This window comes from Mercurialis annua, linkage group LG1-X (genome assembly GCF_937616625.2).
Source record: "Mercurialis annua linkage group LG1-X, ddMerAnnu1.2, whole genome shotgun sequence".
NCBI lineage: Eukaryota > Viridiplantae > Streptophyta > Magnoliopsida > Malpighiales > Euphorbiaceae > Mercurialis > Mercurialis annua.
The window spans coordinates 10,644,672-10,661,913 of NC_065570.1; the positions used below are offsets into that span (position 1 = coordinate 10,644,672).

Here is a 17,242-nt window from a genome sequence, read left to right on the forward strand (position 1 = left end):
ATAAATATAGATCTATGCCAACTTTGTTGCAGTATAAGAAATCTTGAAGGGAATGAAATGCACTGATTTTACCATTCGGTCCACAATCACCTATATCGAGTCAAAACCTTTATGTGTCCTAGAAAATCGACAACAAAATTCCTCGCTATCTTTTCACATTTTCATTATGGAATAAATGGTTACATAAATTTTTACGGTCGTTGGTGCTCCAATTTGACTTGTTAATAAGATACAAATCTAGAGACCTAATAGACTAAACTGATCTATTTGACTCTGAAAATACAAATTTGTGATCTAGTTGACTTAAAAAGTTAAAATGTATTTATTTAATTATGCGATACAAGTTTGAGAGATGCATTGACCCTTTGTTATTTTTCTTATCTTTAGAGGGCGAGTTGCACCCAAATTCAAGTTAAATGACGTAAATATTCCTTAGAAACAAGTTTGGGGGGTGTATCATATCTTTTGCTTAATATCAATAACTGTCGTTAACTAAATGTGTCTGTCCACGTGCTTTCCATGTGCATGACACATCATTAAACTAATGCAGCTTCAAATCATGGCCGTCCCCATAGTAATCATCAAAATTCACGCTGACGAGCCCCCACCTGTTTTGTTCTTTAAAACAATTGAATTAAAATCAAGATTGATTTCATTACGTGGAAGATTATTTTATTTTAATAAACTAAATATTTACTTTATTCATAAATGAGTGGTTATTATTTTTATCAGGTAATTAAATTAATAAATATACTTAAAATAAAATAATATAGAGTTTAGGTCAGTGTATGGAAGAATTAGACGATTTGTTTAGTAATACATATTTTTCTAATAAAATTTATAAATATTTGGTACATATAATTTTTAATTTATTTACAATTCAATCCAAATATTTATAAATAATACCATATAAGTTACCGTATTTAAAAAGTGTTATCCATAAAATAAAATATAATATAATTTTTTGATTTATTTTTATAGTAAATTGATCCTCAACTACTAAATACTTGTAAGACTTCTCAAAAATCTATTCAAAATTTTAGAATATCTTTCTATACTAACCAATTAAAAATTGGATTTCTATTTTCTAACATAATTATTTTAAATTTTTTAAGTAAAAAAAACTATTTTAAATTTTAATTTCGTATATTATATTAAATATCACCACTTAAAAATATACAGGACAATAAAAAACATCTCAACTTCCTCTTTCAAGTTTACTTATAATTTATTCAAATTTGTAATATTTTTTATTATTTTATAAAATTGTTTTTCTAAATGAATGTATTATTTTTATCTAAAAAATTTATGGAACTACTAAAAATGATTAATTTTAAAAAAAGTTACTATTAATATATAATGTACGAATGATATAAATTTTTTTCTTAGCATCTTATAAATAGTTCTAATTTAAATTAAATTAATTTTAAAGGAAGTTCTTTTTAAAAAAAAATTTTATTAAAAATAAAAATAATATAAGTATTTTATAAAATTGGGACTTCTCAAAATTTAGAAGCTCGTAAATTTAAGTAAATTTTGATTTTAAAATAGTTATACTTTGAGAAATAATAACTTTAGTAATATAAAAATTGGAATATGTTTAAACTTAATAATATTTATAATAAAAAAATAAAAACTAAGTTTTATGAATATATTTTTTATAATAAAAATATTAAAAATTTAGAAATAATATTTAATAAATTTAAAAATTTATAAGAATGTTTCTTTAATTTTTTAAATTAATATAATTTATAACTTAGAATAAGTAAGTTTCAAATAAAAAGGTAATAAAGAAATTTATTAAAAAAGTAGTTTATACAAACGATTAATTCATAAGAATATAACTTTATATAAAATTTAGATACTTTTAAAATTGTAATAGTAAATATTTAAAATTAAAAACTTAAAAATTATCACTAATTTTTACAAATTAAATTCATGAGAATACTATGTTAATTAATCATGAAAATATTTATTAAAATTAAATAAATAATCTATACAAATCGAAAGCTCGTGAAAATATAATTTAATATTTTAATTGAAAAGGTAATAAATTGATATATAAACTAAAAATTATAAAAAATACTTTACTAGTACTTTGAATTATATTCCAAATCAATCTTAAGTGTAATTGTCTTTAACTGTTCATTTGCATTTTTACTAAATTTGATATATGTTCGGTTAGTTTTAATTAATAAAAAAAGATAAAAAATTTGAACTATTTGTCATATTTTATAAGGTTAATTACTATTATCTTTACGAGATTTGGTCTGAAATATTATTATTTTTCCATGAGTTTTAAAAAATGACTATTTTCTTTTTTATATTTGTTTTTTTTTTTTAACTAGAACCCCTCTTCATAAGGGGGTTTAGTTAGCTGAAATATAAAATTCAAAAAAGGAATATTCATTTTTTAGAATTTATGAGAAACTTAAGTAGTCTGCACATGATTCATTTTCACACTGATTTCAATCCAATTCGTCAATTCGAATTGAAATGGAGTAGTATTTTAGGCCAAAATTTATGGATGTAGTATTAATTAATTCTATTTCATATTAGGTACTGTTAAAGAGAAAAATAATTCTAGCAGTTTACAATTTTTTAATTTGAGAGAAAAAAAAGAAATTTTCTTTTAAGGTTTGTCACTGATCTATTCAAGTTAATTCTATATTGACATTTCTTTACATTTATTACTGATGGATACCGAATCCTACTGTAAATATAATGGAGCCGAGTCACAGGAGATCCACTCTCAGATGATACCGGACTCTCCCTGAAGATCCGAAGATACGGAAGATACGCCGAATCCCTTAAGATTCGGTGATATGACAATGAAGACCGAATCCCACATGATCCGCCCAAAGCGCGTTAGGTCCGGAATTCGGGTAATCGACCAAGAATGGAAGTATTGTCCTATTCGGACACAAACACTATATATGGAAGGATAAACTCTACTTTAGGAAGATAAGACTATTTAGGAAGACGTTCCTAAATAGGACTCTCATCAGATTAAGGTAGATCACGACAAATCAGGAGAATCCCTACGATATCGCCGAATCCCTGCAAAGTAGGATTCACCTGCCTAATACAACTCTACTAGGTATATTCGACTACTATAAAAGGAGCACAAGGTATGCCTAAAATCACAATTACATTCATATACACAAAACGCTGCTCAAATCTCTAAACTGACTTTAGCATCGGAGAGTTAATCGGACAACCACCGTCCGGTTAGCTTCTACCCTGTTTTGCAGGTCTTACTCACCGGTTAAGAAGGCAGACTCCATCAATTGGCGCCGTCTGTGGGAAAGGCTTGACTAAACTTCAACAGAAGGAGCTTTTCTGAACTCAAAAAACAAATCTCATTGAAGAAGATGACTTCTGAAAGAGTAAACCTGAAAGACAAACAACCAATGGACCCAAAAAACACTCCAGAGATAATCAACGTGACGGAAGACGGGCTTCACAACGCCGGGGAAAAAAGCAATACCGGAGGGCCCTCTTTTTCAACACCTCAATACCAAACTAATCTGATGAGGGGAAGCAACCCAATTGCTTTCAATCTGGGCACTGAAGAACAACAAGCACCAAGCGTAGCAGCACAAGATTCACACAACGAAATGCTGAAAAAGATACTAGAATCAGTACAGGCAAATCTAGACAGATTGGCTAGCGAAGCCAAAAGAACGAACGACAGGAACGAAGAAACCATGAAAATCCTAAGGGAAAATTTCAGCCCTACAGCTCCCAGAAGAAGAGGAAGAATAGAAAACGCAAACCCAAGCCGACGAGAGACAGGAGCAGAAAACAATAAGAGCAAGGAACCCCGAACTAGAGGGAATGGAGAAAGAAACGAAGCAAGAAACCAGCGAGAAAATAGAACCAGCGACGAAGAAAGTCCGAACAGAGACAAATCTAACGAGGAATCACCAGAGACACCCAGAAATGAGCACAACCAGAAGGACGCCCGGAGTGGTTTAAATTCAAATTAAGAGAGACGAACGAAGGAAGAAGGAAAAAGAAGACGCCCCGCCAAAGAGCAAGCGACAAGAAAGAGATGCAGGGAAAGAGCAAACTAAGAAAAAACACCAAGAAGGAGAGGGCGAATCGTCCGACACACCCCAAAAAAGCAAGGCCACATATGTGGTGGAAGAAGATTTGGAAGAGAAGATCGCCAAAGCACTCAAAAAACTAAAATATGAAGAATTGGATATAGACGATCTCAGGTTGAAAGGATCACCACTCTCGCCCGAGATCATGGAGGAAACCATCCCACACAGCATGAAGCTACCGATCCTGCCAACTTTCAATAGGGAAGGAGACCCCCGAGACCATACCTCTAGATTCACAGCGACCATGGGGCTACTCAGCGTATCAGACGCCATTCTCTGCAGGGTTTTCCCTACCACACTCACGGGCACGGCCCAGAGATGGTATAACAAATTAAAACCAGACTCGATCAAAAGCTTCGCTTCGCTTTCAACAAAGTTCCTTAATAGATATCTCACAAACATCCCAGCTAAAACCACTACCAGCATCCTAAGATCCTGCATCCAAGAAGAAGGAGAAACCCTGCGAAGCTACATCGAACGATTCAACAAGCAAGCCATGAAGATCGACAATCTGAACGTCGACATGGCGACAGAAGCATTGCGAGAAGGGACGCGATTCGGAAAACTGGTGGACAAGCTACTAGTCAATAAGCCCACGACTTTCTCGAACTTAATGGGCATAGCCCAGAAATACTTCGAGTTAGACGAAGGGCGAAGGGCGATCCGTGGAAAGGAAGCAAAAGGAAAAGAGTCAAAAGAGAGATCCAGAGAAAAAACCAAGTCCAAACCTGATGACAGGAGAGGAAGGCCAGAGGAGAACAGACGATTCGCCCCCCAGACAAGATATGAATCGAGATATGATCCCAGAGATGACGAGAATAACTTCACTCCGCTAAACACCAGCCGAACTAATGTCCTCATGTGGATCAAAGAAAACGTCAAAAACGTGGTATGGCCACCAAAGATGAAAGCAGAGATAAGAGACACCAGAAAATACTGCAAATTTCACGACGATTACGGACATGAAACGGATAGCTGCAGAGACTTAAAGGTCGAGATCGAAAGGATGATCGACACAGGCGAGCTGAGGAAATTTGTGGCCCGAAAAGAGAAGAGCAATGACAAAGGAGAAAAAAGAAGCAGAGAAGACAAGCCGAAAGAGAAAGAAGACGAGCGCCCATCCAAAATTTTGGGAACCATAAACATGATTAATGGTGGAGGACATAGCAGCTCCACGATCAGGAGAAAGCAGAGGAAGGAAGTGATGAACATACGAGAAACTCACATGCCACCAGTGATCTTTGATGTAGAAGACTATGAATACCTCAAAGCGCCCCACAACGATGCTTTGGTAGTAACTACTATCACTGAAAATTGGAACATGGAGCGAATCCTAATCGACGAAGGAAGCGCGGTAAACCTCATGACAAACGCAGCATACAAAATGCTCGGAGGAACTACGTCAAGGCTACGCCGAGTCCCAATTCCGTTATCAGGACTCGGTGGCCCCTCCATCACTCCACTGGGAGCAGTCACCTTGGAAGTAATAATCGGCCCAGAAAGAGGAATAAACAAGAAAGTCATGTCACTGTTTAACATAGTGGACATGGAATTAACATACAATGCCATCCTAGGAAGACCTTTCCTCCATGATTCGGCGACAGTAACTAGCATAAGAGCGTTGGCAATGAAAATACCAACCGAAAAGGGAGTAGTGACGCTGAGAGGAGACCAAGGAATAGCCAAGAAGTGCTACGACGAGTCAGTAGTGGATCCCCAAGAAAACAAGACCGAAAAGAAGGAAGAATAGGAACGGAAAACGACCCATCGTCGGTAACGACTTTACGTCTTACCAGATGGCGTCAAATCTATCTTTAATATTTTGTATGCCATCTTTTTATCAATAAAAGTTCAATTTTCCTACTATCTGATTAGCCAGACGAACCAATAAAGAAATAAAAATCAAGAACAGCCACGAATGATTAAATCAAAGATGAAAGAAGAAAAAATAAACTAAAGATCAAATTCAAGAAAGGCAAAATCACCAAATAAGGCGAATCAACACAAAAAGGCTAATAGCCAAGAAAACGAGTTTAAATTAACTCAAGACAAAATCGTCAAACTAGGCAAATCGCCACAAAAGAGTTTAGATTAACTCAAAAAAGGCAAATCGCCAAAAAAGAGTTTAGATTAACTCGAAATAAAAACAAAAATAAAAGAGTTTAGATTAACTCTATAAAAAAAAGCAACGCCAAGAACAGGGTTTAGAATAACCCTCGAGGCAAGACAAGTACATAAACAAAAAATTGATATAAGGCGAAAGCGCACTCTCGAAGAAACACGAAGAAAATATATTCATAAAATTGCGAATTACAAAAAACAAAATTCGTACATTAGCAAATACAATCAAAAGAAAAACTACTGGACACGGTCTTTAGATATCTTGACAAGAAGGTCACGAGCGATGGCCTGGGGATCCAACCCATTAACTCCAGAAAGATCAATATTAGGATTCTGCTCTAGAAGCTTCCTCCCAATCGCAAGGCGATACTCGCTTATCAAAGCAGAATAAAAGGCTTTCGTATCCAGCAAACGGATGTGAAGACCTTCAACCTCCGATCTTAGCTTGTCCCTCTCCCCACCAACAAGGGAATTGATTCGAATAAGCTCCTCAATCTCTTGAGTCAAGTCGTCGGTTTTCCTCTCGATCACTTTAACTTGGCGATCGTTAATCGCATCCTGCGCCTTAAGTTGCGCCAAAAGGGAATCATGCTCTTCCAAAGATGCCTTCAATTTTGCCCTTTCAGACTCGGAAGTCGCCAAAAGAGAAGATAGACGCTCGACCTCCTCCTCGGCACACTGTCGGCGGTCGTTCAATACCAGAACAGATTGAAGAGCCTACAAACACCAAAAACAAATAAGTTAGGAGACAACTGAATATAAAAAATATATTATATTCAAGAAAGAAAACACTTACAGAGAAACCATGAAAACAAGCCAGATCGGAAAGCTCCTGACCCGGCCTAGCACAAAACCATGTGACATCATCAGGAATCGCCAAAGTTCGGATATATTCCGCTAGCACTCTAGGATTCAGCAAACTAGCAGGATCCTGACCTTCGACCCACTGCACCAAATTTGGAGCAGAAGAAGAGTTTCCAGGAAAACTCTCCCTCGATGGAGAACCATCGCCAACTCGACGTCTTTTCCTATACGAAGAATCTAGGTCTTGACCCAAAGCAATCGCTCCCGAATCAGCAACGACCAGCCCATCTGAATTCACACCACCAACTCCCCCCGAGACGTTAAATGATGCTAGAGGGAGAAGTAGCGATGGAACCGCCTCGTCACCCACTGGATCAACCAAGTCATCATCATCATCTACAACAATAACTTCATCACCCGCAGGCAACGCTATCTCGACAGGAGCAACGGGAATATCAGCAGGAGCCACATCCACATCAACGTCGCCAGGAATAACGTTGGCGATATGAACGTCAGGACCACCCATCGGAACGTCCAAATCTACTTGAAACCCGGAAAGGAAATCGTCAGAAGAAGAAGACATCCTACAAAAGAAACATCAAAAAGAACTTAAGCAAATTAATATATCTTGAACAAAAGAGTAGCAAAGATCCGCCAAGCCTCGAGGAGGATCCTCCAAAGGAAACCATCGACGCCGAAGATGACTATTGACCAAGACATCTAGAACGGGACGTGATATAGCACCACAGAAAGATATGTCGAAAGCAAGCTTTGACTCGGATAAACTTAAAGGAGACGGACAACTCCGAACTTGGTGAGAAGAAAAACCATCCGAAAAATGAAGAAAAGCAAATTTATGGTAAACAATAAAGAAACGCCTTCGCCAGCGACTGGTTAGGCAAGGAAGATAAATACGAGATCGCCCTTCTCTGCCAAGGGCGAAAACGAAGCAACCATCGCACTTCCTAAAGTCTACAAAATGATACAACACGTTGAGAGAAGGGGTACAACCCCGAAGCCTACACGCCTCCGAAAAGGCGAGCACTACTTTAATCGTACCGGGATAAAGTTGTCCCAGAGCAACCTTTAAATCCCTGCACACTTCTACTAAAAATGAGTCTAAAGGAAACCTAAGACCAGCAGCAAATTGCTCTTCGAAGAGAACCGCCCTACAAGAAGATCCCGGAGAATCGGAAGCAGCCATATCGGCACCGGGTAATATTACCCTATAATCGAAAGGAAAGCTATACTTAAAATAGATATCTAAGACTTCACTCCTACGAAGCTTTGATCTGGTAAAAGCCATAGCAGCGCATGCATCTTCCACTCGACTAAGAGGCATCCTAGAACAAGAAATCACAAATATAAATACAAAATAAAGATCAAACAAGAAATATATTGAAGAACACATTGAAGAACACATCGAAAAACACCAAGTGCAGAAAAGGAATTTCCAGAACGATGATCATGAAGAACATATACAAGGAAGAAAACCATGTTAACATCCAAATAACAAAAGAGAACATACCTGAAAATCTGGGTAAGACAAGTCACGAAGAACCAAATAATCAGACAAAGAACGAAAAGGAAATAGCTGCAAGAAATAAGAACAAATTCGAAAAGCAAGTAAGAGGGAAAAGAAGAAATGCAAAGAGATTAAATACGAAGAGTTTTTGAATAAATCATTAATCGTTAAATCACTAAATGTCGACACGTGGCAACACAGAATCTTACTAAAGAAGAAACGTCATCCACAAACATATGAAACGACTCGCCCGGAATACGAAGCGACTCGCCCGTATAAGGGAACTCAGCTCCAAAAGAGCTAAAATCCACTAAGGCATAAACGCCAAACTACTTCAGCTCACTTGCGGGGGGGGCTAATGATGGATACCGAATCCTACAGTAAATATAATGGAGCCGAGTCACAGGAGATCCACTCTCAGATGATACCGGACTCTCCCTGAAGATCCGAAGATACGGAAGATACGCCGAATCCCTTAAGATTCGGTGATATGACAATGAAGACCGAATCCCAGATCCGCCCAAAGCGCGTTAGGTCCGGGATTCGGGTAATCGACCAAGAATGGAAGTATTGTCCTATTCGGACACAAACACTATATATGGAAGGATAAGCTCTACTTTAGGAAGATAAGACTATTTAGGAAGACGTTCCTAAATAGGACTCTTATCAGATTAAGGTAGATCACGACAAATCAGGAGAATCCCTACGATATCGCCGAATCCCTGCAAAGTAGGATTCACCTGCCTAATACAACTCTACTAGGTATATTCGACTACTATAAAAGGAGCACGAGGTATGCCTAGAATCATAATTACATTCATATACACAAAACGCTGCTCAAAACTCTAAACTGACTTTAGCATCGGAGAGTTAATCGGACAACCACCGTCCGGTTAGCTTCTATCCTGTTTTGCAGGTCTTACTCACCGGTTCAGAAGGCAGACTCCATCAATTACTACTATTATAGTTTATTAATGGAGTTAAATATAAAAATAAGTAATTATTGTTCACTTAATATTCTAAAATAATGAATATTATAAACTATTTTTTTTTTCAAATGCATCAAATATTATAAACCGGAGGGACTATTTATTAGCGAAAAAGAGAGAGAATAAAGATGCTTATAGCTTTTTTTTATAGATAACTTTGTTTAGCATAATGAGTCATAGCACGGAAACGGAAACGGAAAACGGAAACGACACGAAACAGACACGCGGAAACATGTATTTTTCTAAATTGAAGGACACGAAACGTGGAAAAAACGTGTAAATAAAAAAATATAGGGATATATTTATAAAATTAGAAAATGTTATATATATTAAATTTTATTTATACAATTATGCCAATTAAAAAATAAATCAAATATAATTAAATGCAACAAAAATAAGGAAATAAGTTATATCGTAACGTGAACAATAAAAATCATGGGCAATTGGTTCAAAAAATTATTTGTTGAGAACTTTTTAGGTTTTTTACAATTTTTCTTATTTACAGAGACGGCCCGAAACGTTTTCTTATATTTTGAGAATTTTTAAGAGTTTCCGGTTTTCCAAACGTTTTCGAAATAGGACACGCAATTTCGTCGAAGTTTCCGTACTTTTTAATGACATTAAGGGGGTGTTTGGTTCAGCTTTTTGATGGAGCTTTTGGCTTTTACTTTTCAAAAAGTTCCACCAAAGTGTTTGGTGAGAATTTTTTCAAAGCTTTTTGGAGCTTTTTGATCCTCCAACAGCTGCTGTTTGAAAAGCTCCATTTTGGAGGTTTTTGCCAACAGCTAATAGCTGTTTCATTATTTAGACAAAATTACTCTTATTAGAATATATCATTTTTTTAATATATAAAATTATTTAAATTATTTTTATATACTCTAATCATTTATAAATTATATAAAATTATTTATTTATATTAAAACAACTATAATTTAATAATTTTTTAAAAAAATTATTATAAATTTATCAAAAAAAATATCTAAATAAATTTAAATAAAATATTGCTTTTTATAAAAAATAATTATTAATTTTTTAATTAAATAATATATGATATAATATATTCATAATTTAATAAATAAAAACAAAAATTATGTCCTTTACGGTCATTTTATATATAAACAGCTACAGCTAATTAAATTTCACCAAACACTTATGGTCTACCAGCTATCAGCTATCAGCTACCAGCTAACAGCTATCAGCAACAGCTAACAGCCACCAGCTATAAGAAACAGCTGAACCAAACAGGCCCTAAACCTCTAAATAGCATGAGCATGCCTTGCCCGTTAAGCATGGAGCCAGCCAAGCTAAGTTAGCCAAAGTTGTGACCTAAAGCCGCCTATTTGGATTTTTGACCCACAAATCAAACCCACACGCTCTTCTAGAAACGCGTGAACCCCATCCCCCCCATCCCTAGAATTCTCTTCTTCTTTCCTAACGAATAAAATGGGTAATAATTTTCTGACTTCAAAATCCAAAATAATATAAGCGCCAACCCACACAAAAGCATCTCCTCGCTGTTGCTCACTTTTTATTAAACTATTATTTTAATATTCAAACCAATCTCAAATTCTAATTCTTAAACGTCTCCGTCTCTCTATTTTCTTTTCTCGTCGTTCTACCTATTGTAGCTGCTGCTGCTAAATTTGGAATACCAATTTTTCGATTAGGGTTCGGTTTTCTCAAGAACACATATTATTATCGTTATTATGGCTCCTAATGATCCTAAACAAACTAGTAGTAGCAGTGGCGGCGGTGGATTCTTCTCCTCCTTCGTCTCCAGTTTGTCCGCCATGACCAGATCAGTCAACGGGTATTTCATTTGTTCTTTCAGATCTATCTTTTGTTTTTAGGTTTTTTTTTATTTGATCATCAATTTCTGATTTAATCTGATCTTGTTTAGTTTTACTGTATTTTGTTGATATGAGACGGGATTGCTGTTAGTTAACGTTAGATTTATCTTGTTTTAATCACAGTGTTGATGTTTTGTTATGTACTGATTAATAGATTAAATTGTTTCCATACTATTCAAGCTGACTGGATATTATTGTAGGTTTTGTTTGGAATTAGATTTGTTTGCAAGATTTCAACTAAGTTCATTAAATGTTTAACAAAATCTTGTCATTTTTAGCATGATTTTTGTGCTGTTAAAATTAAAGAAATAATTGAACTGCTGTCACTAGGTTTATTCAAGTGCATTGGTTGCATTAATTAGCTGTTGAAGAAGTTGCAGAGACACAACCGGTGTTTGTTTCTAATCTTGATTTTGATTTTCTTTTAATTTGTTCTTTAGTTTACTGGGATACGAGGGGCTAGAAGTTGTTAATCCTGAAGGAGGCAATGAAGACGCGGAAGAAGAAGCTAAGAAAGGAAGATGGAGACAGGAGGTATGAACAGTTATCAATTCTGCATCAGTGCATAACCTAGGGATTTGTGCCTTACCGACTTGGTTGGATATTCGATAGTTTTCCATGAACATGAAGTAAATGGAAAAAACGAAAAGGAAGAAAACAGGCAGGAAATGGAATATTAAATGATATGTTAGCTAGAGACGAGTTAGACTTGTATTATGCCCTCAAATTGATTTTTAATATTTGTGTCTTCAACATAAACGATCCCTTTCCTTCCATTCCAATTCCGCGTTAGATAGCGGCTATGAATATGTTGATGTTGGATAGCCTGTATCGCAACATTGAGAATAAATTAATCCAAAAGTCTCTTTGCTTAGGCTTTCTCTTTCCTGGTAATTAATTTAGGCGGCTAACCTGTCATGTCAATACGATTCTGTATCTGATCAATCAGAAGAAGTGTACTCGCTAAATGCAGATGAAAAAAATACCTTCTAAATTTAGAGGAATGAGGTGCTTACACTGTGTTATGTAATGACTTGAGGTTTTGGTTCTTGTTTTTAGCAGATATGAGTATAGTTATATTTCTAGCCTTTTGTTTTCTTCAGGACAGGGATAGCTATTGGAAGATGATGCAGAACTATGTAGGATCAGATATCACATCTATGGTGACACTTCCTGTTCTTATTTTTGAGCCAATGTCAATGGTGCAGAAAATGGCAGAGGTTCATACTGAGTTTCCTTGTTTTAAATCTTTGTTTCTTAAAGTTATGAGTACCTTATGTGTTAATATTACCTACCTGTATTTTTGTCACAGTTGATGGAGTACTCACATTTATTGGATCTTGCTGATGAATGCGAGGATCCCCACATGCGGTTGGTGTATGCTGGTAAGAACCGTTCCTCTCTTTATGCTGTCTCTATGCTTGCATGTGCACAGTTCATTTTGTGGCTCGGGCCTGATGCTGTGGCTGATTGCAGCATCGTTTTTCATATCTATCTACTTTGCCTTCCAACGCACATGGAAGCCATTTAACCCAATTCTTGGCGAGACTTATGAGATGGTTAATCATGGCGACCTTACATTCATATCAGAGCAGGTGAGTTACTTAACAATTGCAGCTTTAAATTGAGTTTTTACGTGCTATTTTTTTTCCTCTTAGATTTTGTTTGGTTTAAACTTGTTATGGAACCTAAAGTTAACTTGTTCATGATTCATCAATTTCACAGGTTAGTCATCACCCTCCAATCAGTGCTGGACATGCTGAAAATGAGCATTTCACATATGATATAACTTCGAAGGTCAAAACTAAGTTCTTAGGGAACTCGCTCGAGATCTATCCTCTTGGAAGGTATAGCAACTGTTGGTTCTTAGTCTCTTTGTGACAATTTATAAAGGTTGCTAGGTTGAATATTTGAACTCTAGGTTTTATCTACATGCTTTCTATGTGGACATGAGCATCCTTGTTAACTTACACATGCCTTATGTGAAGAGATGAAATCTATAAGATGTTTTGTGTAATACAAAACTATCGAGATTCTTCAAGATATGTCTAAGCTGACTATTTGTCCCGTTTTCTTCTTGTCCTACCATATACCATAAAGACAAACGTGGCAGGGAAAATGAAGAATTGATATCAAAGATTTCTACTCATTGATATGCTCATATCTGTAAATCTGTAGTTAAAATTTACAGCTAGCATTGTACACGAGCAAGCTCAGGAATTTAGGTTGAAGAATTATATAGACATTGTTCAATTTGCATGAGAAATAGACAAGTTTATGCTTCTTAGAATCTTATATCTTGTGATTTGACATCATCTTGTAGTGCGCCTGAAGGAAGAAGAAAATTGGTTTCTATTCTCTTTGACTCTTTTTAAAATTTAACGATTTTCATACTTGGTGGAAATAGTATAGGGGAGTTATAGAAGATAGAAAGCCTTACCTCTAAATCCTCTTGGAAAATTTCACTTAAACTTGTTAATTTCTTATTTTTACATTACTGTGCCTGAAGAGGGAGAACTTTTTATGTGTGTTTTGAGCCACCAGGTAATGTATGAATTTGTACTTCACACTTAATGGATTCAAATGTATTCTCTTCCCTGTAACAGTACTGGTGTGTCATCTGATATCTCTCTTTGCATTTCTCTAAATTTGGTGTCATTTACATCTAGCTTGTCTGACCATTTACTTATTTGTATTATATATCTCAACATTGACAATGCATTAATATGCAGGACGCGGGTAACCCTAAAAAGGGATGGTGTAGTTCTTGATTTGGTGCCGCCTCTCACAAAAGTTAGCAACTTAATCTTTGGACGAACTTGGATTGACTCGCCTGGGGAGATGGTCTTAACAAACATGACAACCGGGGACAAAGTTGTACTTTATTTTCAACCTTGTGGTTGGTTTGGGTATGATTGTTTCCCTGTGCTTTTCATGTGCATGATTGTTAATATTAAGCGCAGCCTCTAGGATCAGTTAACCCCTAGGTTGTGCCTTGACCAATATGATGCCACTGTAGACAGAGACTCCTGTTGTATTTTGATACATGAGCACCTCACACCCTCAGGTTTGCCTTTGCTTTGCGCCTTCTATTTTATGCCCTGGGTGCATCTTTTGATACTGTTTCCATCGTGATGTACAGTATTTTATAAAAATGAGCAACTCAGGCTTCTCACCCATTCCTGCCTTCCAGATCTTACACCTTCAATAGCTCTATATTGATTTGCAGCACTTGCTGATTCTGATAATATGTTCTGCCTGGGTCAGTTTTGCTTTGTTTTATTCAAAATTATTTTAATATTCTAGGTTGCTGACTTAAAAAGAACCCATTTATTCTATTATAGACAGCATTTATGTGGATTTTTTCAAGTCCACCTATGATCAAATTAATCAGTTTTTCTTGTTTCCTTTTGGAACACTACCCTTTGGCAGTTTTTATTACATGTCAATTGCCATATCTTGGTAAAACACAGACCTGGATTATTAGTTTATTCTGGATGATACTATGAGAGGTTATGGAGTCTTCTCATGTAGGCACACTTGCAAGTGATAAAACAACCAGTTGTAGCTGGTTCTTAATGTACATCCTATTCTTTCAAGTAATTTCTTGTTTTAACGAACATTTGCAGTGCCGGTCGCTATGAAGTGGATGGATATGTTTATAATGCGAATGAGGAGCCCAAAATATTGATGACTGGAAAGTGGAATCAATCGATGAGTTATCAGCCTTGTGACCTGGAAGGAGAACCACGTCCAGGCACCGAACTAAAGGAGGTCAGTGTTATTGCTGTTTTGTTCCCGTTTTTAGGAAGTGGGTTAAGTTTATCTGGAAGCTATTTATTTTTAATTTGCTGATATGAGGATCCCTACAGTTCTCCTAGTACTACAGTTTTTATAGTGAGATGCAAAATGTTAGGGTGAAAATTTTGCTTAGTCTTTGACCTCTTTATTTTAAGTCGACCCATTTTTTTCTCTGTCTATGTGATATACCTCTATTCGGATGTCCATGTTCTGAATGTATAATTGAATTCTTCTCTGGATATCACATAATTCAATGAATACATAGACTTTGGAGGAATTATAGGGTTGCTTTGACATCTGATTTATTGTTTCTTTTTATCCCATGCAAGTTATTTTTGAAATTGATCTTTTGCATGAAAATTCCTTGTCTAATGTCTATTGAAATATGTTTAAGATGGATAATTCTGTGTTAGTGGTTAAAGTAATTTATTATTAGTGGTTGGAATGGTAAAATAACTTATTGTGAATTGACTCGTAGGCTGTAATTCTGTTATTGCTGTTATGCAGGTCTGGAGAGTTGCAGAAACTCCCAAAAACGACAAGTTTCAGTACACACATTTTGCACACAAGATCAACAGCTTTGACACTGCTCCAAAGAAGTTATTAGCATCTGATTCCCGTCTACGTCCTGATAGATATGCTCTTGAGAAAGGCGATATAGGCAAAGCTGGCCATGAGAAGAGCAGGTTTCTGTCCCCCCTTTTCTGCCTTTCTTTTTATGCATCTAATTTTTATAATTTGCAGAAATAGCCCCAAACGTTTCGTATGAGTTTTTGGGAGTTCCGGAAACAAAAACATTTCCGAAATGAGAAAATGCAACTTCCTCAAAAATTTCGTGCATGTATGCAAACTTGAAGAAATTGCATGTCGCCTGTGAGTTGATCTAAATTCTTTATTTGTTTGCCTTTTGTTTAACAGTCTGGAGGAGCGACAGAGAGCTGAGAAGAGAAGCCGAGAGGCCAAGGGTCAACAGTTTGTTCCCAGATGGTTTGATCAAACCAATGAGATTCACCCAACTCCATGGGGCAACTTGGAAGTGTATCAGTACAATGGCAAATATAGCGAACATCGTGCTGCTATAGATAGCTCGGATAGCATTGAGGAGATTCACTTCGGTTCAATAGAATTCAACCCTTGGCAATATGATAATGTAGCTGCTGCGGAATGAGCATTGCTTCGATGTTGTTTACTTGTATCATATTTTTTAATTATTTAATTATTCAGTCTTAGTAGTTTTTTTACTTAAATGTTATTATGACAGCAGTTTGAATCTGGTTTTGCAGTTTGAATCGTATTTGCAGTTTTGTTACCTTTTAGTTTCCATTAATCAATCAATAGTAATGTTTCTAAATGTTTTTTCCTGAAGTTTTGAGATTTTTTATAAATATGTTCTCAAGCAATTTGGAGTTGGTATGATTAGTAAGCAGATTGTTGAACTTAGGTCGTCTTTGGATCGAAGTGATTTTGCCTTTGGTTGACTTTTCAACCTGTTGAGTGCAGTAATGTGTATTCTTTCCAAGTCTTTTTAGGGTGTATGTTAAATATATTCAACGTTTGAGAAATGAAAAAAATTTATGACATGATATTTGATAAACTTACTAAATTCCCCCCGGTTTAATTAAAAGGTCAAATTATCAGGCATAAATTTATTTTGATCTGTAACTTAAATTATTTTCTGAAAACTCGTAAAACCATAAAATTTAAATAAATTTTTAAAAATAGCTGTTAAAATTTGACTAAATTATTATAATTATTAAATTTAAAAATAATAAAAAAAGTAACTACATTTATAATTTTGACTGTGATCTTTACAAATAATGTTACTAACATTTTTAATAATGATAGTTTTTTAAATAATAAAATTTATAAATACTGTATTATTAAATAATTTAATATTTCAAAATAAAAACAACATAATCATAAATAAATTATCATTTTATGAATAACTATTAACATTTTTTTTTAATTTTTATGGATTTTAATTGAAGAAAAATAAATTTAAAAATTAAAATCAAGTCAATTAATAAAATTATATGACAC

At 35.2% G+C, this 17,242-nt stretch overlaps 1 protein-coding gene across 1 annotated transcript; it reads left to right on the forward strand.

Annotated features, from left to right (window-relative positions):
• The first annotated feature begins 11,012 nt into the window (after positions 1-11,012).
• On the forward strand, positions 11,013-16,511 carry LOC126661590 (oxysterol-binding protein-related protein 3B-like). The gene is made up of 10 exons (XM_050355446.2): positions 11,013-11,361; positions 11,842-11,935; positions 12,505-12,621; positions 12,714-12,786; positions 12,878-12,996; positions 13,127-13,248; positions 14,134-14,310; positions 15,031-15,175; positions 15,710-15,888; positions 16,121-16,511. The coding sequence occupies exons 1-10, from the start codon at positions 11,258-11,260 to the stop codon at positions 16,368-16,370; spliced, it is 1,380 nt and encodes a 459-aa protein (XP_050211403.1). The 5' UTR covers positions 11,013-11,257; the 3' UTR covers positions 16,371-16,511.
• The last annotated feature ends 731 nt before the right edge of the window (positions 16,512-17,242 follow it).